We start from the raw sequence: 25,368 nt of genomic DNA, 5'->3' as shown, positions 1-25,368 counted from the left end.
TTGTTGTTGTTACTGTTATTATTGCTGCTGTTGTTGTTGGATAGGACACAAAGAAATGGAGAGAGGAGGGGAAGACAAAAATGGGGATAGAAAGATAGACACCTGCAGACCTGCTTCACAGCTTGTGAACTACACTCCTGCAGGTGAGGAGCCAGGGGCTCGAACCGGGACCGTTGCACAGGTACTTGCACTTTGTGCCACGTGTGCTTAACCTGCTGTGCCTCCAGCCCCTGCAAAATTGCTTTTTAATGTAAATCAATTAATGATTTTATTCTATAATAACTATTCAGAAAACTACATAAATCATAGTGAAAAGTTATGCTCTCATACTCAATTTTCATCAAACTCTAAACACTTGTCAAATCTGTTTCTAGTGTACTTGAAGCCTAATATTTGACCTTACCCAATTCCTTTCTCTTCCTCCTTCCTCATGAGGTACTGAAAACCAAAATTCTAGGTGAGCAAGTCTTTTGCCTTTTTCTAATTTTTGTAGTCCCTTCTTTGTCTGACAAGCTTAGACTTTCTTCCAATTGTTAAATCTTGGCATCCAAGCCAGTATAAGGCTTACAGTGTGGCCTTGAGTTAGGGAGGAAATAGACGTAGGATTTAGGTGGGATCTAAATTAACCTCCCAGAAGCAACCAATGGCACAGCTACATACAAGATACTGGGTACTATACAGCAAACTCTAACAAAAGGACTTTTCAAAGTTAACCCAACTACTAAATAATGTGATGATAACATTAACTATCCATTGTCTTTTTGAACCCTAAGACAGCAGGAACCTCACGTCTCCACTATAGAGCCTCTATTTAGCCCAGTCCTGGAACCTTAGGATAGGGCCCACTTTCCCGCATACCTCTCCCAGTCCATATCAAATAATATTGCATCTGCCGATCACAACCTAATCAACGCAACGATTGCCACCGCAACATGCTTCACTTCAGACTGTGTCCAGAGACTTCACGTGTGGAATGACAACCCTTCAGCTTCATTACTCGGGTGAGACCTTTCCTTTCATACTATTCCCTAATTCTATCCCAGGTGGTTCACTTTCTAACAAAGTCCCAAAACCTAGATATAGACCAGGTTCTGTGTGAGAGAGCGTATGTTTACACGTATCCATAAACCAGTGCAAAATATATATCTGAAAGCAGAAGTACACTAGAGTTTGCAGTGAGTACCCCCTAACACTTCCTCTCCACTATTCCAACATTTGGGTCCATGATTGCTCAACAATTTGTTTGGCTTCATATGTTAACTCTCTTTTCAGCCACCAGGTACCAGATGCCATCGGGGTGCCGGCCAGGCTTCCCTTGACTGAAGACCCCACCAATGCGTCCTGGAGCTCTGCTTCCCCAGAGACCCACCCTACTAGGGAAAGAGAGAGGCAGACTGGGAGTATGGACTGACCAGTCAACGTCCATGTTCAGCAGGGAAGCAATTACAGAAGCCAGACCTTCCACCTTCTGCAACCCACAACAACCCTGGGTCCATGCTCCCAGAGGGACAGAGAATGGGAAAGCTATCAGGGGAGGGGATGGGATATGGAGATTGGGTGGTGGGAATTGTGTGGAGTTAGTTGTACCCCTCCTACCCTATGGTTTTGTTAATTTATCCTTTCTTATATAAAAAATAAATTAAAATTAATTAATTAATTAACCTCCAACTTTTCTGTATTTACTTGTTTGATGATTTTAATCAGGTTGTCATAAAGACAATTGTCCTTTACTCTCTCTCTCTCTCTCTCTCTCTCTCTATATATATATATATATATATATATATATATATATATATATATATTAACAAGGGATAGCAATAATGTTGATGCCCTGTCCGAATAGAGTAGAAGAGGGAAGAATAAATCTTACTTACTTTTTTTGTATAGATATCTGAATAGCTAAAATGAATGAGGGAAGTGAAATAGGGAATAGAAGAGGAAGATGTGTAGGCCCAAGTAATAAATATTTGACTAGAGAATTCGTAGTACCTTCTTTAGGCCATTCTTTTAGATTTCCAAGATTATCTCTAAATCTAATAACAAAAGGCTATTAAGACTTTTACTTTGAAGTATACAATTGACCCTAACTTACAGAGATAAGTTAAATAACAACAATAATAATAATAACCAAAACAACAAGGACAACAAAAGGGGGGGGAGCAGTCTCCAGGAGCAGTGGATTCATAGCGCAGGTACCGAGCTCCAGCAATAACCCTGGAGGCAAAAAGGGGGAAAAAAATTGTCCATGTTAACAATTTGTTTGGCTTTGTATGCTAACTCTCTTGTCAACCACCAGGTTCCAGATGCTAGCATGATGCCGACCACACTTCCCTGGACAGACAACCCCACCAATGTGTCCTGGAGCTCCACTTCCCCAGAGCCCTTCCCCACTAGGGAAAGAGAAAGATGGGCTGGGAATATGGATCGATCTATCAACGCCCATGTTCAGCGGAGAAGCAATTACAGAAGCCAGACCTTCAACCTTCTGTATCCGACAATGACCTTGGGTCCATACTCCCAGAGGGTTAAAGAATAGGAAAACTATGAGGGGAGGGGCGGGGAGGGGATACAGAGTTCTGGCGGTGGGAATTATGTGTAGTTGTACCCCTCTTACCCTATGGTTTAGTCAATGTTTCCTTTTTATAAATAATTTTTAAAAAAAAAATCATATTCTTAGTCTAACATGCACTGTGATACTCACTATTCTTAATTATAAATGACAAAAAAATCATTAAATATATTTTAAGAAAATTATTAGATGGGGAGGCAGGCAATAGTGCCCCTGGTTAAGTGCTCCTGATCTGCAAGGAAGGGGGAAGCTTCACAAGTTCAGAAGCAGGGCTGCAGGTGTCTCTCTATTTCCCTAACACCTCCTCCCCTCTCAATTTCTATTTATTTACAATAATAAAGAAGGAAGGAACTATAAGAAAATAGAAAATTATTCCCAAGGAATATATAAAGTTTAACCTATTTATTTCCATTTATGAGTTGAGAGACTGAGGTGCACTTTAAGTGTAAAAGGGAGACTGAGAACACGGAAGGATATAACAGATGCTCACCATTACCTTAAACTAAACCATTATCTTAAACTAATACAGTAAACATTCTTTACTATTCTTAGAAAAACATTCTTTGGGGCCAGGCGGTAGTGCACCTGGTTAAGCGCACACACTGTAGTGTTCAAGGATCCGGGTTCCAGCCCCTGGTCCCCAATGCAAGGAGAAAGCTTCAGGAGTGGTGAAGCAGGGCTGCAGGTGTCTCTCTGGCTCTCTCCATTTCTATCTTCTCTTCCCCTCAATTTCTCTCTGTCTCTATCCAATAATAAATAAATAAACTTGAAAAAAAATTAGAAAAGCATTCTTTAACTCTGTTTGGAAGACAGACTCTTATAATAAATTGACTTTAGAGGTAAGATTAAAAAAAAAAGAAAATGAAAGAAAATTTTACTTTAGTTTTTTTTTTTTTTAATTTTAGATACAGACTGAGAGGCAGAGAAAATAGTGTTAAGAGATCAGAGCATCAAAGCTTTCTGCAATGTGGGTGCCGGGCTTGAACCTGGGTAACATACATACTTGGTTTATTATTTTTTTATTTATTATATTCTTAATTTCTTCAAGAAACCAGAACCTACTACACCAAAGTAAATGACTCTGGGGTGAGGGGGGAGGATTCAGGTCTTGGAATGAAGGCAGAGGAGTACCTAGAAGGGGTTGAATTATTATGTGGAAAACGGAGATATATTACACATGTACCAACTACTGTTTTTTACTGTTGACTCTAAAGTAATAACCCCCAATAATGAAAAAAGAAGCCAGAGCCTGTGGTTAGGATGCCATCTGTCTATTCTAGTGAGGTACTGAAAAGAGAAATGCTTATCAATAAGCTGACAAAATAGTTCAGCTGTAGATTGAAGACAAGACAAGCTGGTCTGAGCACGGGATCATTTATTTAGCTAGCATTTAATCTGTCTTCTCACAGATAGCGAGCAGCTTTGCTCTATGACTCCCAAATATTCAGAACTATTTATACTGCTATATTTATATATTTAATATTTCAAATATTCCGATATTTAGTCCCAGCTTCTGAATCCCTAGAAACCTACTGACATTACACTAGGAGAACATGTAGCTGTAAAGCTGGTCCTTCAAATATAAATAGGGTAAGTGAAGATTTGTTGCTGTAAATACCCTCCACAAACAAGCGAAAAGAATGAAGTAAGTAAAATGACACTAACTGTACATTATACAGAGGAAATATAAGTAGACAACAATCACAGATCATTAAGAATCACAAATGAAAATATAAAACAATAAAACTAATTTTACTGTATAAAATCAATCACATCACACATCATAAGTGATGCTTCCAGTTGTTTGTTAAATGACAACACAATAGTGATTTGAGAACAGTTTTTATCTAAGTTGAACCTACTTCTACCAATCAGTAAGGAAAAAATTAAATTAAATTAAAAATATTACAAAATTCTCAAGAATTAAGCTAGCTAAAACAATGTAAAAATAGTACAGTTTAGATATATACATGCAAAAAAGGTTTTTCATTTCCCTTGTTTCTTAAATACCAGAGATTATTATCATCTGCTTGCAGATAATTAAAATATTACTGTTTTTAATTTTTTATTACCTTTATTTATTTGATAGAAACAGGCAGAAATTGAGAGGAAGAGGGGGATAGAGAGGGAGAGTCAGAGAGATACCTGCAGTTCTGCTTCATCACTTGTGAAGCTTTCCCCCTGCAAGAGGCTAGAACCTGGGTCCTCACGCATTATAACATGTGTTCTCAACCAGGTGTGCCACCACCTGGCCCCGTAGATAATATTTATTAAATACTTATAGCTATTATGTGTTCTTAAGTATCTTAGAGGCCTGCCAATTTAGGAGAGATTATTTTGAGTCAATTAATGCAGATAATAACTAGTTAACACTGACATGATGTCATAATTTCTAAGTCAATGTTCCATTGATATAGGCAGTATTCATTAGACTTACTTTCTTCTAACTTTAGAGAAACTGAAGGATTGTTTCCAGTTTCATCCACATTTCCTTCACCACCTCCTCGAGATCTTGAATTCCAGACTTTAATCACTTCAACATCATTGTCACTACCACTGCCACTGGAGCTACTATCTTTTTTCCCTTTTTTCCCCTTTGTTTTCTTCTTTCTAAAAGAACAAATTCAATATGTTAGGAAAGCATGAGAAAGATTAAAAAGCTCACTATCAGAGGACAATCAACAAGTAGGGATTTAAAATGTGACAGCATAATAAAACACAAAAAGTATTAAATTTACTTTGTAAAATCATCAGAACTTAAACTCATGGAACTTTCATCAGAATCTGAAGCTATAAATTCATCCATGCTGTCTTCATCAAAATAGCCCTAAAGGGGGAAAAAAAAAGTTGTTTTTAACAGTTTATCAAGTTCAACATACATTGGAAATTGTAATAATGTTTACTTTCATTTCAGGACAAGCTAATTGTATGAGATATGATAAAGACAAAGAAGACATGACAGATATGATAATTAAATCCAAACAATGTGAAAATTTGGGTTGAATCATGGACAAGAAAAATGGTAGGAGCACAAAAACTAATAAAATCCAATTAAATTCTGCTGCTTAGAGTATTGACCCAATGCTAATTTCTTAGTTTTGATAATTTTACTATGGTTATGCAAGATTAGCATTTAATATTCCATGATCACAATGCAACTAAACATAACAAAACTATCTAGAAATAAAATAGGTTGAATAACCATACCACGAAATAAAATAAAACTCAAATACATAGTAAGTCTATAAGCATCAACCTCTTTTCTCAAGTTATTCTTTTTTTAGTATTATTGGGAAATTAATGTTTTATTACAGTCGACAATAAATACAATAGTTTGTACATGCATAACATTTCTCAGTTTTCCACACAACAATACAACCCCCACTAGGTCCTCTGTCATCCTTCAAAAGTTATTCTGCTTTTAATTACTTTTATGTTTCTTTGTATACCTTATTTTCTTTGCTAATATAGTCCAGCTGCAAACACCAAGGATGAGTCCAGATTCTACTTAACATCTGAAAATCTTGGAAAAGTTTTGCACCTGCTTTTCCTCTACCACCTTCACTGCTATTACCTACACCTGGTAAAAGGAAAAATATAATTAATGTTAATTCAACCAAGGTTTTTGCAAAATAGAGATTTTAGTTTTATCTGTGGCAGTGTAAGACTCTTTAGTTTTTAAAATTTTTATTTATTATTTAATGTGATAGCACAGATAAATAGAGGGCGGAGAGGGGTGGGGGGAGAGAGAGAGAGGGAGAGCAAGAGAGGCCTGCAGCATTGCTTCACTACTCCTGAAGCTTGCCCCTGAAGGTGGGAACGAGGGTTTAAACCCTGGTCCTGGCATAGCTCTGAAATGGGTGTGCCGCTGCTCAGCACCAGCAGTTTAAGACTATCTCTTGGCCAGACGGTGGCCACCTGGTTAAGTGCTGGGGGAAAGCTTGGCAAGTGGTGAAGCAGGGCTGCAGGTGTCTCTCTGTCTCTTTCCTTCTCTACTTACTCTTACCCTCTCAATTTTTCTCTGTCTCTGTAAAATAAATAAATTATAAAATTAATGTTTAAAAAAGACTCTCCAAGGACTGGCGTAAGGATCCCAGTTCGAGAACCCGGCTCCACAGCTGCAGGGAAGTCACTCCCCCTCTGTGTCTTCCCCTCCTTTCTCCATTTCTCTCTGTCCTATCCAACAATGACGACATCAATAACAAAAACAATAATAACTACAACAATAAAAAAACAAAGGCAACAAAAGGGAATTAATAAATATTAGAAAGTGAAATAAAGGGGGTCGGGTGGTAGCGCAGTGGGTTAAGTGTATGTGGCACAAAGCGCAGGGTCCCCGGCTCCCCACCTGCAGGGAAGTCACTTCACAGGCGGTGAAGCAGGTCTGCAAGTGTCTGTCTTTCTCTCCCCCTCTCTGTCTTCCCCTCCTCTCTCCATTTCTCTCTGTCTTCTCCAACAATGACGACAACAATAATAACTACAACAATAAAACAACAAGGGGAACAGGGAATAAGTAAATGAATACTTTACAAGCAGTGAAACAAGTCTGCAAGTGTATCTTTCTCTCCCCCTCTCTGTCTTCCCCTCCTCTCTCCATTTCTCTCTGTCCTATCCAACAACGAACAACATCAACAATGGCAATAATAACCACCACAACGAGGCTACAACAAGGGCAACAAAAAGGGGGGAAAATGGCCTCCAGGAGCGGTGGATTCATGATGCAGGCACCAAGCCCAGCAATAACCCTGGAGGGGAAACAAACAAACAAACAAATAAATAAATAATTTTTTAAATTTAAAAAAGAAAGTGAAATAAATAAATTCTTTAAAAAAAAGACTCTCATAGATATTCTCCTTAGGATAATGTTTTAAAACACATAAATGGCATTACAGGAAAAAATGATATAGATATTATCAAATTATTTTTAAATGTGTAAATGCAATTAAAGTATAGCAATATGTACATTGTATTAATGTATTAAATAATAAAATACGGCCACAACTACAGAAATTACCTAAGTTTTTTATTTTTTATACAAGTACATAATTTTGAGATAACAGTAACATTAAGAAAATATAGAAAACTGCATAGACCAATAATGTGCTAGCTGATCATTTGAGTGGGATTTTATGCCTTTAGGAAAATGTAGATCCTGAAAGGCTATTTCTGTAAGTCTACTCAGTCACTCATGCTCCATGGAACTTAAGTTACAAACTTTTCCCAGAAAGGTTAGAGGGATTCTAGAAGAGGGCCTGCTTGCTGTACTCCTCCCCCTAAGTTATAACAATCTCCCAAAAAGGAAACAAGACCTTGTGGTGAAGTACCAACCAAGTGAGAATGGCACTCGCCTGCAAAAGGAATGGTGACCATTTCAATGCTGAACTCCAAGTCTGTGAACATAGTGAGTTAAACCCTACAACAGAAGCTCTGCTATTCACTGGGTTAAATACTACCAGAATCCATTATTTTTGTCTACCAGCCTGCACTTCTTTGGTTTTTAAAGATTTAGTATTGCCAGAGAAAGTCAATCAGTGACCCCAATGAGAGGCTAAGGCTCATGTGGCCAGACAGAGAACTAGCAACTTGGGGACAGTCAACACAAGCCAGCCTCAGTTACAAGCCTATAAGAAGCGGCTTGAATCAGGTCTATGGAATAGTTATCTCACAAGACAATCAATATGGATAATTGGGCACAGAGAAGCACCTCAAGAGTGTAATCTAAAATTATCAATGATCTATGTATCATTTCAAGAACCAACATTTTAGGCTGATAATATTCTCTACCATTTTCCCCTTGTATATGTTTCTGCAGTGAAATTTCATAATTTAATTTCTAGTGCTTATTCTGAATTGTGTGATCTTGTTTTACATTAATATAAAGACTAAGCTATATTCTTCTTCATTAAAATAGGCACTAACATCAATAAATGTACCCATAGCATTATTTTACATAAATTCCAAAATTTATTTTAAATTTATTAATTTAATCTTGGTATAAAATATTTTAGATATTGAAGTGTAGTTCTGCAAATATAAATGGGCATAAGAGTCACTGAATTGTGATGGGGAGACAGCATTATGATTATATAAGAGACTTCAATGCCTAAGGCTTAGGCCCTAGGTTCAATTCCCAGTACCATTGCTTACTACCAAGCTGAGAAATCTCTGGTAGATGTCCTCCTCTCTGTATATCTCTCATTAAAATGAATAAATAGTTTTTAAAGACTCACTAAACTGGGGCTGGGATGAGAGCATAATGGTTATGCAAACAATGCTCATGCCTTAAGCTCAAAACTACCAGGTGCAATTCCACCACTCTAAAAGTCCCAGTGCCATCATACCAGAGATAACACTATTTAACCAACCCACATACATACAATCTCACCAATGACTACCACAGTTTTCAGAACTAAAGTTATTTTTCTTACATTTTTGTTTCATAGGTAAAACCATTCTGTAATTGTCAGAACTATTTCATTTAGCATGATCACAATAAGTTCCATTCACTTTATCTCAAATGCCAAAGGGTTTTTTTAAAATAACAAAATAGTATTCCGTTTAATACATATCCCAGGCCTACTTATAAGTCATTTGTTGATGAGCATTTAAGCTGACCCCTCATTCTAATTACTGTAAGTAATGTTGTTATGAAAAAGGAATACACATATCCTTTAAAAATAACCTTCACATGGTCCGGGAGGTAGTGCAGTGGATAAAGCATTGGACTCTCAAGCATGAGGTCCTGAGTTCAATCCCCAGCAGCACATGTGCCAGTGATGTCTGGTTCTTTTCTCTCTCTCCTCCTTTCTCATTAATAAATAGAATATTAAAAAATAACCTTCACAAAATATTTGCAGGACTTCTGAGGATGTGGCCTTCTAAAGGTACCGAAAGATCAATCCTATGTCCCAAGTAGGCAAAGCAACGAAAAATCACATAGAAGCTCACCAAACTCAACCAGGAATTGCAAAAAAAAAATATGCAGGGTCAGCCCCAAGAAGGTGGGAAATTTATTAGGAGGAAGCCTAGTTGAAAATTAAAGCTCAGGCCTGGCAATAGTGCACCCCACTGAGCACGCATCTTACCATACACAAGTACCCAGGTTCAAGCCCATGGTCTGCACCTGCACAGGGAAGCTTTACAAGTGGTTAAACAGTGCTGCAAGTATCTCTCTTTCTCCCTATCTCCCCTTCCTCTCTCAAGTTCTCTCTTTCCTATCAAATAAATTAAAACAATAGGAAGGAAGGAAGGAAGGAAGGAAGGAAGGAAGGAAGGAAGGAAGGAAAGGGAAGGGAAGGAAGGAAAGGAGGGAGGGAGGGAGGAAGACTGGCTAAAGCCGTGTGTTTTGCCCAGGCTGTGGCTAGAAGATAAAACCGCCCCACTTTGAGTTCAAAACACTTGGAGAGGAAAGATTTAAGGGAAATGAAGCAATACTATGTGAAATAGCAGACTCCATCAGAAAATCAAATGTGAGAGTTAGTGGAATCTCTGAAGATGAAAAACGTGAGAGATGAGCAGAGAACATAGTCAAAAACATCATAGCACAAAATTTTCCACACCTGGGCAATGTTCAAAACATAAGACAGCCAGAAAGATGAGTGAATGCTCAAGTTTCTGAATCCAAAACAACTCACACCAAGACACATCACAGGACAACTATTCAAAAGCAAATACATGGGGAAAATATACTAGGGTGTATGGAAAGGAAGAAGCTAATATACAGAGGTAGAATCATCAGGCTTTCATCAGATTTCTCATCACAAACCTTAGAGGCAGGGAGGGAGTAGAATGACATATTCAAAGTATTAAAAGATAAGAATTGCCAACCCAAAATACTCTATACTGCCAAATTATCCTTTAAGAATGAGTGGGAAGTAAAAAAAAAAAATCTTCTCAAACATACAGAAACTAAAGGAATTCAACACCACTAATCCTGCTTTACAAGAGTTATTAAAGGGAACCACAGATGAGAAGAATCAAAAGAATTCCAACTCTAAATGAGGTGATCAGTGGTAAAATAGAACCAAGAAAACAAACAAGAACAACATCAGGAGAAAACATAGACATACGAAAGAGGATAAAATGGTCAGACCAATACAATAAAATGTTGGTGAACTAAGGTCAACTTAAAAAAGACCTTTAAAGGCCAGGTTGTGGCACACCTGGTTGAGCGCACATGTTACAATGTGCAAGGACCCAGGTTTGAGCCCCTGATCCCCACCTGTAGGAGGAAAGCTTTCCAAGTGGTGAAGCAGGGCTGCAGGTGTCTCTCTGTCTCCCCCTACCCTCTTGATTTCTGACTGTCTCTATCCAATAAAGATAATAAAAAAAATTTTAAAGACAGTTAAAGATCATTTAAGTTAACGCAATGATTGCCACCTCAACATGCTTCAGCTCAGACTGTGTCCAGAGACTTCACGTGTGGAATGACAACCCTTCAGTTTCATTACTCTGGTGAGACCTTTCCTTTCATAGTATACTCTGGTTTCATCTCAGGTGGTTCACTTTCTAACAAAGTCCCAAAACCTAGATATACACCAGTTTCTGTGAGAGAGAGCATATGTTCACACGTATCCATAAACTACTGCAAAATATATACCTGAAAGCAGGATTACACTAGAGTTTGCAGTGAGTACCTCCCTAACACTTCCTCTCCACTATTCCAAGCTTTGGGTCCATGATTGCTCAACAATTTGTTTGGCTTCATATGTTAACTCTCTTTTCAGTCACCAGGTTCCAGATGCCATCAGGATGCTGGCCAGGCTTCCCTGGATTAAAGACCCCACCAATGTGTCCTGGAGCTCAGCTTCCCCAGAGACACACCCTACTAGGGAAAGAGAGAGGCAGACTGGGAGTATGGACCGATCAGTCAACGCCCATGTTCAGCGGGGAAGCAATTACAGGAGCTAGAACTTCTACCTTCTGCAACCCACAATGACCCTGGGTCCATGCTCCCAGAGGGATGGAGAATGGGAAAGCTATCAGGGGAGGGGGTGGGATATGGAGATTGGGTGGTGGAAATTGTGTGGAGTTGTACCCCTCCTACCCTATGGTTTTGTTAATTAATCCTTTCTTAAATAAAATAATAATAATAATAATATTTTTTAAACGATAATTTAAGTTAAAAACAACATGTAACTCAGTGTGATATTAATCAAGGAAACTGAACAATTTGTCCAAAAAATTTGTGAGAACCACAAGAAACATGAACTGCCAAAACACTTGTGAGAAAAGAGGAAATAAATGGGGATATCACACTCTGCAACTTCAGTTTACACTACAAAACAATACTAATTGAAGCCATATTGTACTAGAATAAAAACTTGGGTTTTTTGGAACAGAGTTAAGAGCCCAGATATGAACCTACACATATTACAAAGGGGCTAAAAGCATTCAGTGGGGAAAAGAAGGCCTCTTCAGCAAATGGTTCTTAGAAAACTGGACAGCCACATGTAGAAAAGTGAAACTAGGTCATCAATTAACACCATGCACCAAAATCATGCCAAAAATAAGTCTAAGACCTGCCTATTACAGCAAATATTCTAAATTATAAAAGTGACCATTATTGCCTTACCTTGGAGAGAGGTATAGTGTTGGGAGGAGGTATAGAGGGAGGTATAGTGTTGGAGGGGGGTCTATGGCCATACCACCCTGAACACACCCAATCTCATCTGAAATAGTGTTGGAGGGCCAAGTGGTGGAGCACCTGGTTATGCACATACATTACAGTGCACAAAGACCCAGGTTCAAGCCCCTGGTCCTCATGGGCAGGAGAAAACTTCACGAGTGGTGAAGCAGGCCTGCAGGTGTCTATCTCTCTCCCTATCTATCTATCTATCTATCTATCTACCTATCTATCTTCCCTGCCAATCTCAATTTCTGTCTCTATCCAAGGAATGAAGGGAGGGAGGGAGGGGGAGAAAGAAGTAGGGTTGTGTGGGATGAGTCAAAAAGAGAGGGATGAATAATGGTTGACCTCACATATAGAGGTAACTTAGGAGACAGGAATACAAACGGAAAACACAAAGTAAAATTTGGACTGAGGCTGGAATGCTGCATCAAAGCAAAGAATCCTGGGTGTGGAGGGGAAGAGAGGGGTGATGGGGTGGGGTTGGCAGTGGGGTTGTAAGTTGGAGAATCAAGGGAAAGAATGTTTTGCAGGTACCTATCAAGGGGAGATGGGAAATTATACCCATGTGTTAACAACTATACTGTAAACCATTAACAATGCCTCCCAATAAAATAGGGGAAAAATAAAATAACCTTCAAGAAAATGTCTAGGAGTGACAGTGCCAAAATCATAAGTCATTTCCATTTTTATTTTATGAAAGAATCACCAAGCCATTTTTCATAGTGGTTACATCAATTCACACCAACATTGTACCAGATTTCATGTTTTTCCACACCAATACCAGCACTCATTTTTAATATCTGTGATGTGGGCCAGTCTCATCAGTGTGAGAAAGTATCTCATTGTGGCTTTGATTTGAATTTTCTAAATGCTGAGTGATGCAGAGTATTTTTTCATGTCTGTAGGTGTTCTGAATATCTTCTTAGATTATTCAGACCCAATTGGGTTGCCTGGTTTTACGTTAGTGAGTTATATGAATCATTATACAATATCAATTCTTTGTCTGATGTATGTTATGAGCAATGTATTCTCTTTTAATGCATAAATGTTTCTTAAATTTGATGTGCTTCCATTAACTTACACTTACTTTTGCTTTCCTAGCCAATGGAATTGAAGACTTCAAATACATCTTTCATAGCAAAGCATTTGGGTGTATAATCCATTTTCTCCTATATATTTCATAGTTTGGGTCTAATATCTTAAGTATGCAAACCATTTTGAATTAATTCCTGTGCATGGTATAAAATAGTTACGTAGTTTCGTGTGTTTTTTTTTATCAGTGTGGTTGTCCTGTTTTTCCAACAGCATTTGTACAAAAAGTATTCTTTGGTTCATTTTATGGTCTTGGGTCCTTTGTCATAGATGAAATGTCCAAAGAAATGAAGAATTATGTTTGGGCTTTCCAGTCTACTGTAGTTGTCTATGTACTTATTTTAACCAATACTGTATGTAATAATACTTTGTAGCACAATTTGAAGCCAAAGAGCATGGTACCTTCACTTCCTTTTTTCTAAGAATTGCTATGGCTAGTCATCTTTTGTACTTCTACACAAATCTGAAGACTGATTGTTCTAAAATGTTACTGGGATTTTGTTAAGTATTGCATTCAAATTGCAAATTGCTTAAGATAGTCATATTTAACAATATTTTTTTAAATTATTAGTAGGACAGAAAGAAATTGAGAGAGGACAAGGAGATAGAGAGGGAGGGAAAAAACAGACACCTGCAGACCTGCTTCACCACTTATAAAGGGTTCCTCTTGCAAGTGGGGGGGCCCCCTCCAACCAGAGTCCTTGCACTTGATAATATGTGTGATTAACCAGGTCTGCTATTGACTGCCCTCCCCCATTTTTAACAATCTTTAATCTTAGAATACATGAAGAGCATAATTAAACAAATATATCAAAAAAATTTAACTACCAGTTTATTGTCTAAAGAAGACTGACATAAAAAATCCTGCTTTTTTCATCATCAGGTTACCACCACTCCAGGATGACTGTTTTTACAGAGATGGAGAGGGCCAGGCAGTGGAGCTTCTGGATATTACAATGTGCAAGGACAGGGGTAAAGCCCCTGGTCTTTTCACATGGAAAGGGAAAGCTTCTCATGCAGTCAAGCAGTGCTATAGATGACTCTGTCTGTCTCCCTCTCTCCTGATTTCTGTATCTATAAAATCAATCAATAACTAAAATTTTAAAAAGCAAAGATGGTGACAAAGAGTGAATGAGACTACAGCACCAAAGCTTCCTCCAATAGAACAGACACAGGGTTTGAACCTGGGTCGCACACATGGCAAAGCAGCTCACTGCAACTATTCCACTTTGCTGGCCCATCTAATTTACTTAAGGGGGGGACACAATCCTTTAAATATCATGAGATTACTAGCTAAGGTAAAATACAAAAGGAAAAAAAATTAATGGAGGAACTAAAGGTTTAGCCATACTATTTATTTATATTGAAGTTTATGTCCTTTGGAAGGAATGAGAGCCTTATCAAAAGAATATACTTTCTCTACCCCTCTGTCTTCCTCCCCTCTCTCCATTTTTCTCTTTCCTATCTAACAACAACATCAATAACAACAATAACTACAACAATAAAACAACAAAGGCAACAAAAGGGAATAAATATTTTTTTAAAAAGAATATAAGCATTACAAAGTACACATTACAAATCAACAGTAATCAAAATATCAGAATATTGGGGGAAAAATAGATACAGATCAACAGAATAAAATCAAGAGCCCTGAGATTAAATGTCACATATATGGTCAGTTAATCTGTGATAAAGAAGTCAAGGCGATGGGGCCAGGTGGTGGCGTACCTGGTTAAGTGCACACATTACAGTGTGTAAGGACCCAGGTTCAAGCCTCTGGTCCCCACCTTCAGGGGGAAAGCTTCAAGAGTGGTGAGGCAGGACTGTAGGTATCTCTCTGTCTATTCTCCTCTCTATCTCTCCGTGTCTTCCCCTCTCTATCTCTCCCTCCCCTCTCAATTTCTCTCTGTCTCTATCCAGTAATAAATAAATTAAAATATTTAAAAGATAAAAAAGAAAGAAATCAAGGGGATAAAATGTGTAAAAGAGAGTCTCTTCGACAAATGGTATGGGGAAAATTTGATAGTCATATGTAAATAACTAAAAAAAAAATTATCAAAGGTAGGACCAGGTGGGGGAGATAGCATAATGGTTTTATACAAAGAGATGTTCCTCCCTGAGGGTCTAAAGTCCCAGGTTCAACCTCCCCACACCACCATAAACCAGAGCTCCCATTTAAACCAGTGCACCCATTAAAAAAAAAGTAAGGCCATGGTAGTCAGTGGATTGGTCACCTGAAACAACCAGTATTAAAACAAACCTCATTAGAACACTTATAATATATGTTTTAAAAAGTAATTATCTCAAAATGAGAGGACATATATGTCTGTGAGAGCATGAGGGGAGTGGGAGGGAAAGACACTACAGAACCTAACACATGGTGTTTACCAACTGCCAGTGCCATCTTGGCAAGTAATAAGCAGGCTCAAGAAAAAAAGAGATTACAATAACCTAAGAGATTAAAATAACCTAAGAGAATGCCCCAGAACCAAGGTAATAAACTGCTCATAAGACTTCAGCTTTATAACAGAGAGCACAATAGTCAAATCATCCATATAGAAACACTATTAATTGACTCACTTCATCCTAGGAAAGAGTCACTTGAATACAATTAACTTCAAGTGAGCATAATGGGAAAGTGAATCTTTGCCACGGGTTCTGAACTTGGAGAAATGTGTGCATGTACCAAAAAAGCTGGAACTGAGATGAAGGTTGGAACCTGCCTGAAAGAATTGGTACATTCCAAAGATTAAGAAAACAACTGGCAGGTCATCTAAGCAGAGAGTTGATAAAGAAAAAGAGAATTAAATCAAGAGTTAGATAGCCTAGACCTACTGGACATTTCAGTCTTTCACCCCATGAATCTGGAATACACATTTTGTTTGAGTCCACATGGGAAACTCTCAAGGCTGAACCATATGTTGGACTACAAAGACAGTGTCAAATTCAAGCATGGAAATCATCCCAAGCATCTTTTCAGACTATAATAAAATTTAACTAACATATAACGAAAAAAAAAAAACGGGAAATTAGTAAAAATCCCAAAATATGGAAACTCAACAGTACACTACTGAATTTTACATTCATAATTTTTATAATATAAAGGCTCTATAGAAATTAAAGATTATCCGTTTATATTGAATGACTTTTTACCAGTTTGTTGCTTTATTTTGACAATATTAATGCTTTAGAAATTAGAGATTCTATGCTTTTAAAAATGAGCACCAAAATTTACATCAATGATTAAAAGAACAGATGATATGATAAAATTATTCATTATTCATTACATTATTCAGGAAAAATGTCTTTAGAGAAAAGACAAAAACAAAAAAGTGGGTATTTTTGTTACCTGTTAAGTGATCTAAATAGTATTGATAGAGTTTGCACTGAATTGAAGTCATTCTCACAGCAAGTACATATTCATGTTTTGGAGGTAAGAACTTGGTTAATGCTGTATAATCTTTCCTCTGTGATTAACAGGAAAAAAGAATGACTTAGTTAGTTAACCTAATAAAATAGAAAATAACCTCCATCTAATAAGAATCATCATTGCTTGTAATAAAATGATATACAGAAATTGATATCAAACATATGGAAAACACTTATTTTCCCCACCACTCCTAAGACAACCATTTAAATTTGTATAGAGAGACAGGGACAGGGACAAAATAGTTTCAGATGTTGCCCAGTACTGTGGCATTCCCATATGGTAGATGGGACTGAACCTGGGTCAAGCTGCATGGCAAGGCACACACCTTGCAATGGAGCTATCTTCTCCAGACCAGAAAGTTTTTTCTTAAACATATTTATCCACTTTAATTATACTATAATCTACATTATTGCAGTTAATATATTTCATATTACTACACAGCAGAAGGTACTGGCATAATGATATTACAGCACAAGGCAGATTTTAAATTGAAGTGAACATATTACTAAGTGAGCGACTTAGGTTTGCTTTATAAAAAGAAAAGGAAGTGAAAAATGATGGGGTGAGGATATAATAAATAGTATTATCAAAAAGAATCACTTTAAGCACACAATAAAAAAAAAGTGATAAATTAAAGGAGGATACAATCTGATTTGACAATATGCCTGAGGACAATACATAACTTCAGGTAGAACATTTGTCCAATAAAGAAATAATTTTATTATAGGAATAGGAAAGAAAGAACACTTAATATGCTAGATACAAATGACATTTTAAACCAGAATAATAATGTTCAAGTTAATAGCATGAAACAGAAACAGAATACCTTTTACTTCTGGTGGAGACTGTCAGGCCTTATATGATGGTGGTATATTCAAATAGAAAGATAGCCTATCTCTTCTGTTACTCTACCTTTGTGGTTACCATTAGTATCCAGAGTCTGAAGAAAAATCTCAATTTTGAAATCTATTAACTACTGGATCACTCTACATACTTATCTATAGGTTCACTGAAGATACATATGTAAGCATTAGTAGCCCATCAAGGATATTATATATACTTTAAAGTAATAAAATTATCTCTTCTAAATTACATTGAAATGGTCTTTCTCAAAACTTAATATTGTCTACCTTACTATGATTTTAAATAAATGAAGTTGAGCATGTTATACCAGAGCAAGATAGCTAACTTCTTTTTACATGCTCCCTATTTTAATGATGAAGACTCTAAACATTAACATAGTTAAATATAAAGCTATGTATTTGACAAATGAATTAAATATTCTAAACTTGTCAAGGAAATGTAAAATTTAAGTTAAATGATACGCAGTTTTAAGATGATGCATGAAAACTATTACAACAATATACAATTATATACTGAAAGAGGAAAGAAAGACCATCGAAACTAAATTCAAAAAATATGTTGTATCATATTTTCATAATAGTATCAACAAATTAACAATGTTTTATTACTATAAAATGTATTTGTACCTGAACACATCCAGCTAACATCTCATAGAGGATGTGAGCACGTTTTTTCATCACTCTGACATCCACCATGGTAGAATCTGCACACTGACCATTTTGGATTGGATTTATAAATCGATTCCTGAACTCCTTAATAGATCCAAGTAAGTTTTCCTTGATAAAGTTAACCATGCAATGATCTATGAGAGAAGAAATTAATGTATTAACAACAATAAAGGAATCAGAAAAATTCTCTGAAGAAAACATGTTATAAAAGCATTAAATGAAATTACAAAGAACATCAAAATTGAGTAGACTACAAATATTGGTTGTAGACCTGATCTTGAACTGGATTACCTAAATATAATTAAAATTGAAATGAAAAGCATTTTAAACATATATATTAAAAATAACACCTAAAATATTCTTTTTTATATTTAATTTATTTATTTTCCCTTTTGTTACCCTTGTTGCCTAAAAATATTCTAAAGTCACTAATACAATGAATTTATAATAACACATAAACATTAAACAAATGTTTAAGAAATATTTCAAAAAAAGAATTTAAATAAGTGTTCTTAATTCTAACCATGATTTACAATCAACAAGGGCATCTTGTAAAGAAAATGAATACTGAATCAACTTAAATGAGTTAATAAACAAGTATATTAAATTTATATTAACTGATTTAACCCCAGAACTCCTTAAATCATCATTTGCTATACATAACAAGTAGATGGTATTACCATAATTACCAGTTTTACAAAAAACAATAAAGCAGAAAACACTTGAATTATTAGAAACCCACTAGATATACAAAAAAATAAGCCATGATACTTTTTCACATAGGAAATTTCTATTTGTCACCACATACATGTGAAAATGTTGAGTGGTAAACTGCAGGCATAAGAACCTAAGTTTGCTCCCCTGCATCACAAACATCAGAATAATGCTATCATATACCTTCTCTAAAGAAATAAAAAAATATTTAAAAAAAAGAAGGGAGGGACAGGCAGTGGAACACACAGCTGAACACACATGGAACTATGTACAAGGATACCTGTTCAAACCTCCAGTCCTCACTTGCAGGAGGGAAGCTTTACAAGGGGTAGGTGAGGTAGGTGTCTCTCTTTTCTCCCCTTGCCTTCTCAATGTATCCCTGTCCTATCAAATGAGAGAGAGAGAGAGAGAGACAGAGACTGACTGACTACTGGCAGTGGCGATGGATTCATTGTGCAGGTAGGTACCAAGTCCCAATGATAATCCTGGTGGCAATAAAAAATTAAAAAAGAAAAAAAGATAATAAAGGTAGTACACAAGTAATTTCCCTGTGTTCACATCACTTCTTCTAAGTCTCCGAAAACTCTTTTGACATATAGAGAAAAACTAATTTGTGTGTGTGTGTGTGTGTGTGTGTGTGTGTGTAGTTACAATGTCTCCTGAGGAACTAAAATGCATTTGGGGGGGTGTGGAGACACCATTGGGGCCTCACCCCATCAAGGCAACATTTTCAGATAAAAAGAGAAACAGGGAAAGACATTATAGCACCAAAACTTCCTTCAATGTGGCACAGGTCAGGCTCAAACCTAGATTGTGCAAATGATAAAGCATGGACACTATCCAAGTGAGCTATCTTGCCAACCTAATACACTTCCCACCTGCAAGTGAGGACTGGAGGTTTGAACAGGCATCCTTGTACATAGTTCCATGTGTGTTCAACTGTGTGTACCACTGACAGTCCCTCCCTTCTTTTTTTAAAACATTTTACCTATATATTTTTTAATTTCTATTTATAAAAAAGAAACACTGACAAAAACCATAGGATAAGAGTGGTACAACTCCACACAATTCCCACCACCAGAACTCTGTATCCCATCCTCTCCCTTGATAGCTTTCCTATTTTTTATCCCTCTGGGAGTATTGTTGTATGTTTCATATTGGTTTGGTCTCCTTCCCCCCACCTCTGGGAGAAACTGGTTTGGCCCTTGCTAGTTTGGCGCCTCACTTTCTCCCCGCCCCCTATGCTATGGCAGGCAGCCACCAGAGAAGAAGGATGCAGGAGAGATCTGTGTGATTAGTTTAAGGGTCTCTCTCTGCTGCCAGAGCAGAAAGACAGAGAGCACATGTTTGCCCGCTTGTGAATAAAGCCTCTCTGCCCAGGCGTGTGTCTCTGGTCGTCTCTGTCTACCACCGCGAAGCTAGCCTGGCCTGCTGAAGCCCCGAACGTTAACGACAGAGAATGGAACCAGAGTCATTATGGGGGGCATACACTTATATTTTTAAATATATTTTATTAGTGATTTAACACTGTTTTATAGAAGTACCAGATTTCAGGAATATATTCATAAAACACTTGGTGAATTAAGTCATTAAGCAATCATTAATATTTCTGATTTTATTATAATTAAGATTCTATATATAAACAGTCAATATAACATATTTAACTATGGTTTATTATTCATATTTCTAGAGTATTTTACTTGAAATATGGTATTCTTCCAAAGTAAACTAAGATGGACCTATGTAGGTCCTGGTTAGAAACTACAGTAAGAAAAAAAAAAGCAAATAAAAAAGAAGCAACAATACATCAGAGGTTAATTCCAATACACTACAGCAAAACTCCAGATAAAACTCACACTCAATGAGATTGTTTTGAAGTGGTGTTCCTGTCAAAATAATCCTCCTCCTCGATCGTATAGAATTCATAGCTTTTGAAACAGCAGATGCTTCATTTTTTAGAATATGACCTTCATCACAAACTACAAAGTCAGGGCCTATATAAAAACAAACATAGAAAAACAACATATAATCAATATATAGAAATAAAACATTTTAGTTTATTTTAGAAAAGAATTAAGACTTAAAGAACTAGAAATGTATTTCATTTAAGTAAACAAATTTAAGCCTTTTACAATGTTGCTCTTATGGACAGACACATGCTATCACAAAAAGACAATCATATAATTTTTCTGCTAGCATTAATTATACACAAACAGTAAAGAACTGAAATACTACTTTTAGGAAAAAATGTAAACTATAAAATTATAAAAGTAGCCAAAAGTCCTTAAAGTGAGTGTAAAAATACGCAGAAATAAAGTCACATGGATGAGACAAGCCCCTCATTCCCAACAAATTCAGACGGTTAAAAAATAAATGTGGGGGGTCGGGCGGTGGCGCAGTGGGTTAAGCGCATGTGGCGCAAAGCGCAGGAACCGGCGTAAGAATCCCGGTTCGAGCCCCCAGCTCCCCACCTGCAGGGGAGTCGCTTCACAGGCGGTGAAGCAGGTCTGCAGGTGTCTATCTTTCTCTCCCCTTTCTCTCCCCTGTCTTCCCCTCCTCTCTCCCTTTCTCTCTGTCCTATCCAACAACGAATTGCGTCAACAAGGGCAATAATAATAACCACAATGAAGCTACAACAAGGGCAACAAAAGGGGGAAAAATGGCCTCCAGGAGCGGTGGATTCATGGTGCAGGCACCGAGCCCAGCAATAACCCTGGAGGAAGAAAAAAAAAATGTGGTGCAAAGAGCGGCCCAAGGATCCCGGTTCAAGTCCCCAGCTCCGCACCTGCAGGGGAGTCGCTTCACAAGCAGTGAAGCAGGTCTGCAAGTGTCTATCTTTCTCTCCCCCTCTGTCTTTCCCTCCTCTCTCCATTTCTCTCTGTCTACAACAACAACATCAATCATAACTACAACAATAAAACAACAAGGACAACAAAAGGGAATAAATAATAAATATTAAAAAAATAAATGTGATTTACAAATTTAAAAAACAGTATATGAGATATATATTACATAATCAGTGCATCAAATCAGTGATCATTATTAGAGTAAGAACAATATATACTTGAGAAGACACTTCAAAAGTTACAAATTAAGAAAAATATGGAAATCACAACAAGGTGAATATTCTTTCTCATTTAGCTTATTTCAAATACTGAAACTCATTGATGGAAAAATTTTAACTGACAAAGGGCAGATAAGCTTAGTTTCGTGGATAAAGGTGGGGGTGATGAATACAAGTTATAAAAATTTCATAGCTGAGAATGAATCAAAAAAAAAAAATACACACACGGAGCCAGAAATACATCCACAGGTGGCGCACTTGGTTAAGTGCACACATTACAGTGCTCATGGACCCAATTTCAAGCTCCTGATCCTCATCTGCAGGAGGAAAGCTTCACAAGTGATGAAGTAGGTCTGCAGGTGTCTCTCTGTTTCTCTCTCTATCTGCTCCTCCCTCTCAATTTCTCTCTCTCGATGCAATAAGCAATAAACAATATTTTAAAAAATACACATGGGGGGAGTCGGGCAGTAGTGCAGCGGGTTAAGCGCATATGGTGCAAAGTGCAGAGACTGGCGTAAGTATCCCAGTTCGAGGTCCCGGCTCCCCACCTGTAGGGGAGTCACTTCACAAGCAGTGAAGCAGGTCTGCGGGTGTTTATCTTTCTCTCCCCCTCTGTCTTCCCCTCCTCTCTCCATTTCTCTCTGTCCTATGCAACAACAATGACATCAATAATAACTGCAAAAATAAAACAAGGGCAACAGAAGGGAATAAATATTTTTTTAAAATATTAAAAAATTCACATGAGGAGTTGGGAAGTAGTGCATCGGGTTAAGTGCAGGTAGCACAAAGCGCAAGGACGGGCATAAGGATCCCAGTTCGAGCTGCTGGCTCCCCACCTGCAGGGGAGTAGCTTCACAGGCGGTGAAGCAGGTCTGCAGGTGTCTATCTTTCTCTCCCCCTCTCTGTCTTTCCCTCCTCTTTCCATTTCTCTCTGTCCTATCCAACAATGATGACATCAATAACAATAACAATATTAACAATAAAGCATAGGACAACAAAAGGGAATAAATATTTTAAAAATACACATAATTATTAAAATAATACACAACTGGTTTGCTGATTAACATACACATTGGTCCTTAAGTGTTGATTTCAACAATAGCAACTGACAAATCCTCCACCTATGAGGAACTATAGAATATTTATCTTCCGGAAATCGGACGGTAGCGAAGCCGGTTAAACGCATGTGGCGCAAAGGATCGGCTTAAGGATCCTGGTTCGAGGCCCTGGCTCCCCACCTGCACAGGAGTCGCTTCACAGGCAGTGAAGCAGGTTTACAGGTGTCTCTCTTTCTCTCCCCCTCTCTGTCTTCCCCTCCTCTCTCCATTTCTCTCTGTCCTATCCAATAACGACATCAAAAACAACACCAATAACTACAATAATAAAAAACAAGGGCAACAAAAGAGAATATTTTTAAAAAGAATATCTTCCACATGATTTTAAAAGTAACGATTTCATCATAATTGATCAAATAATGTAACTGCTATTCAGTATTCAAAAGAGATTAAACAAATAAACACTTTTAAATTAGTAACATAGTTTCTTAAACCAAAACCCCATATCTAGTTCTATATTGTGAATTCTACCGAGAATTCTAAAAAAGTCTTCCATAGAGGAAAAACTACATTGTACACAGATGATTTAATTTATTTAAACCAGCAATATTTGGTATTTATAGGGGCATGGTAAAACAGGCACACTTCCTGAGAGTTAAAATTAGTATTTATTAAACTGCAAAACTGGGGCATCCTTTGACTCATCTTTCTTGGAATTTATCCTAAGGATATATTTATAAGCATACCCAAAGATATAAAGAAGAATGTTCTTGGGCTGGGCAGTGGTACACCCACTTCAGCACACACATTACAATATATAAAGACCTGAGTTCAAGGCCCATTCCCCACCTGTGGGGGATACCCATGAACAATGAAGCAGTGCTATAGGTGTCTGTCTTTCCCTCTCCTCTCAGTTTCTCTCTGTTGTATCAAATAAAAAGAGAAAGAAAAAGGGGTGGAGGAAAAATAGTGACCAGCAGTGGATTCATTGGGCAGACACACAGCCCGAGCAATAATACTACTGGCCAATAAAAGCTATCTATATCAGCAGCATTGCTTGTTATAGTAGACTATAGTAAGAACCTAAAAGGTTGTCAAAACGGGTTAGTAAAACCAAATGATTTCACTCCTCCTATATGGAATTTAGAGAACTGATACACATGAAGTTGGAAGGAAGGAAGGGAGGAGGGGAGGGGAGGGGAGGGGAGGGGAGGGGAGGGGAGGGGGAAGGAAGGAAGGAAGGAAGGAAGGAAGGAAGGAAGGAAGGAAGGAAGGAAAAGAGAATGAGTAGCAGCAGCATACATATTGTCTCTAAGACTGTGAAAACTGATGGTTCTCTGTGGGAGATAAAGCTGTAGTGGTGGGTGTGATCTAAAACTATACCTTATAGAACTAAAGTTAAGATGTTGAAAGGTATGCAAAATATATTATTAAATAAAAATCTACATTATGGAGGCAGTGGTGCAGCTGGTTGAGTGCATATGTTATAATGCACAAAGACCGGGGTTCAAGGCCCCTGTCACCACTTGCAATGAGGAGGAAGCCTCATGAGTGGTGATACAATGTGATAGGCTTTGATCTTTCTCTTTCCCTTCTACCTCCCCTTTCCTGGGTCATAAATGATCTGAGGGCTGGATGTTCCCCACCCCTGGGATACAGAGTAAGATCAGATACAAAAGTAGTTAAATCAAGGCTACTTGATCAAATCCACACTGTAAACATTAGGGCTCAGGTGAGTTTATCCCTTTGGTAACACCTCACACTTCTTATTCACTCTACTGCTTATTCATAATTTCACTGACAAATAGGGATAGCAACTCTTCTGGACCGTGCCATATGAGCAGTTTCCTGGTGCTTTTTCTAAAACTATCTGCCCCCCCCCCCCAATTTCTTTCTGTCCTATCTAATTAAGAAAGAGGAAATGGGAGTTGGGCAGTAGCGCAGTGGGTTAAGCGCACATGGTTCGAAGCCAAGGACTGGTGGCATGGTGTAAGGATACTGTTTCATGTCCCTGGCTCCCCACCTGCAGGGGAGTCACTTTACAAGCAGTGAAGCAGGTCTGCAGGTGTCTATGTTTCTCTCTCCCTCTCTGTTTTTGCCTCCTCTCTCCATTTCTCTCTGTCCTATCCAACAACGATGACATCACCACCAACAATAATAATAATTACAACAATAAAACAAGGACAACAAAAAAGGAATAAACAAATAAACAAAAGGGGAAACTAAAAATAAAGTGGTTATCAGGAACAGATGATTAATTGTACAAGCAATGAGCCCCAGT

The 25,368-nt window shown here is 37.5% G+C and overlaps 1 protein-coding gene across 7 annotated transcripts in view; it reads right to left on the bottom strand.

Annotated features, from left to right (window-relative positions):
- Window positions 1-25,368, bottom strand: part of ATRX (ATRX chromatin remodeler) — a 217,354-nt gene that overhangs the window by 57,353 nt on the left and 134,633 nt on the right. For all 7 annotated transcript variants that reach the window (XM_060183149.1, XM_060183145.1, XM_060183147.1 and 4 more), the window contains 6 exons: window positions 20,825-20,962; window positions 18,213-18,388; window positions 16,642-16,759; window positions 6,019-6,149; window positions 5,308-5,396; window positions 5,007-5,179 (listed from right to left, as the gene is read on the bottom strand). In XM_060183149.1, the coding sequence (XP_060039132.1) occupies window positions 5,007-5,179; window positions 5,308-5,396; window positions 6,019-6,149; window positions 16,642-16,759; window positions 18,213-18,388; window positions 20,825-20,962 (825 nt within the window). The remainder of the gene's footprint in view (window positions 1-5,006; window positions 5,180-5,307; window positions 5,397-6,018; window positions 6,150-16,641; window positions 16,760-18,212; window positions 18,389-20,824; window positions 20,963-25,368) is intronic.

This window comes from Erinaceus europaeus, chromosome X, assembly GCF_950295315.1.
Source record: "Erinaceus europaeus chromosome X, mEriEur2.1, whole genome shotgun sequence".
Taxonomy (NCBI): domain Eukaryota; kingdom Metazoa; phylum Chordata; class Mammalia; order Eulipotyphla; family Erinaceidae; genus Erinaceus; species Erinaceus europaeus.
The sequence above is the reverse complement of the archived record's forward strand: the minus strand, read 5'-3'. Positions and strand labels throughout refer to the sequence as shown.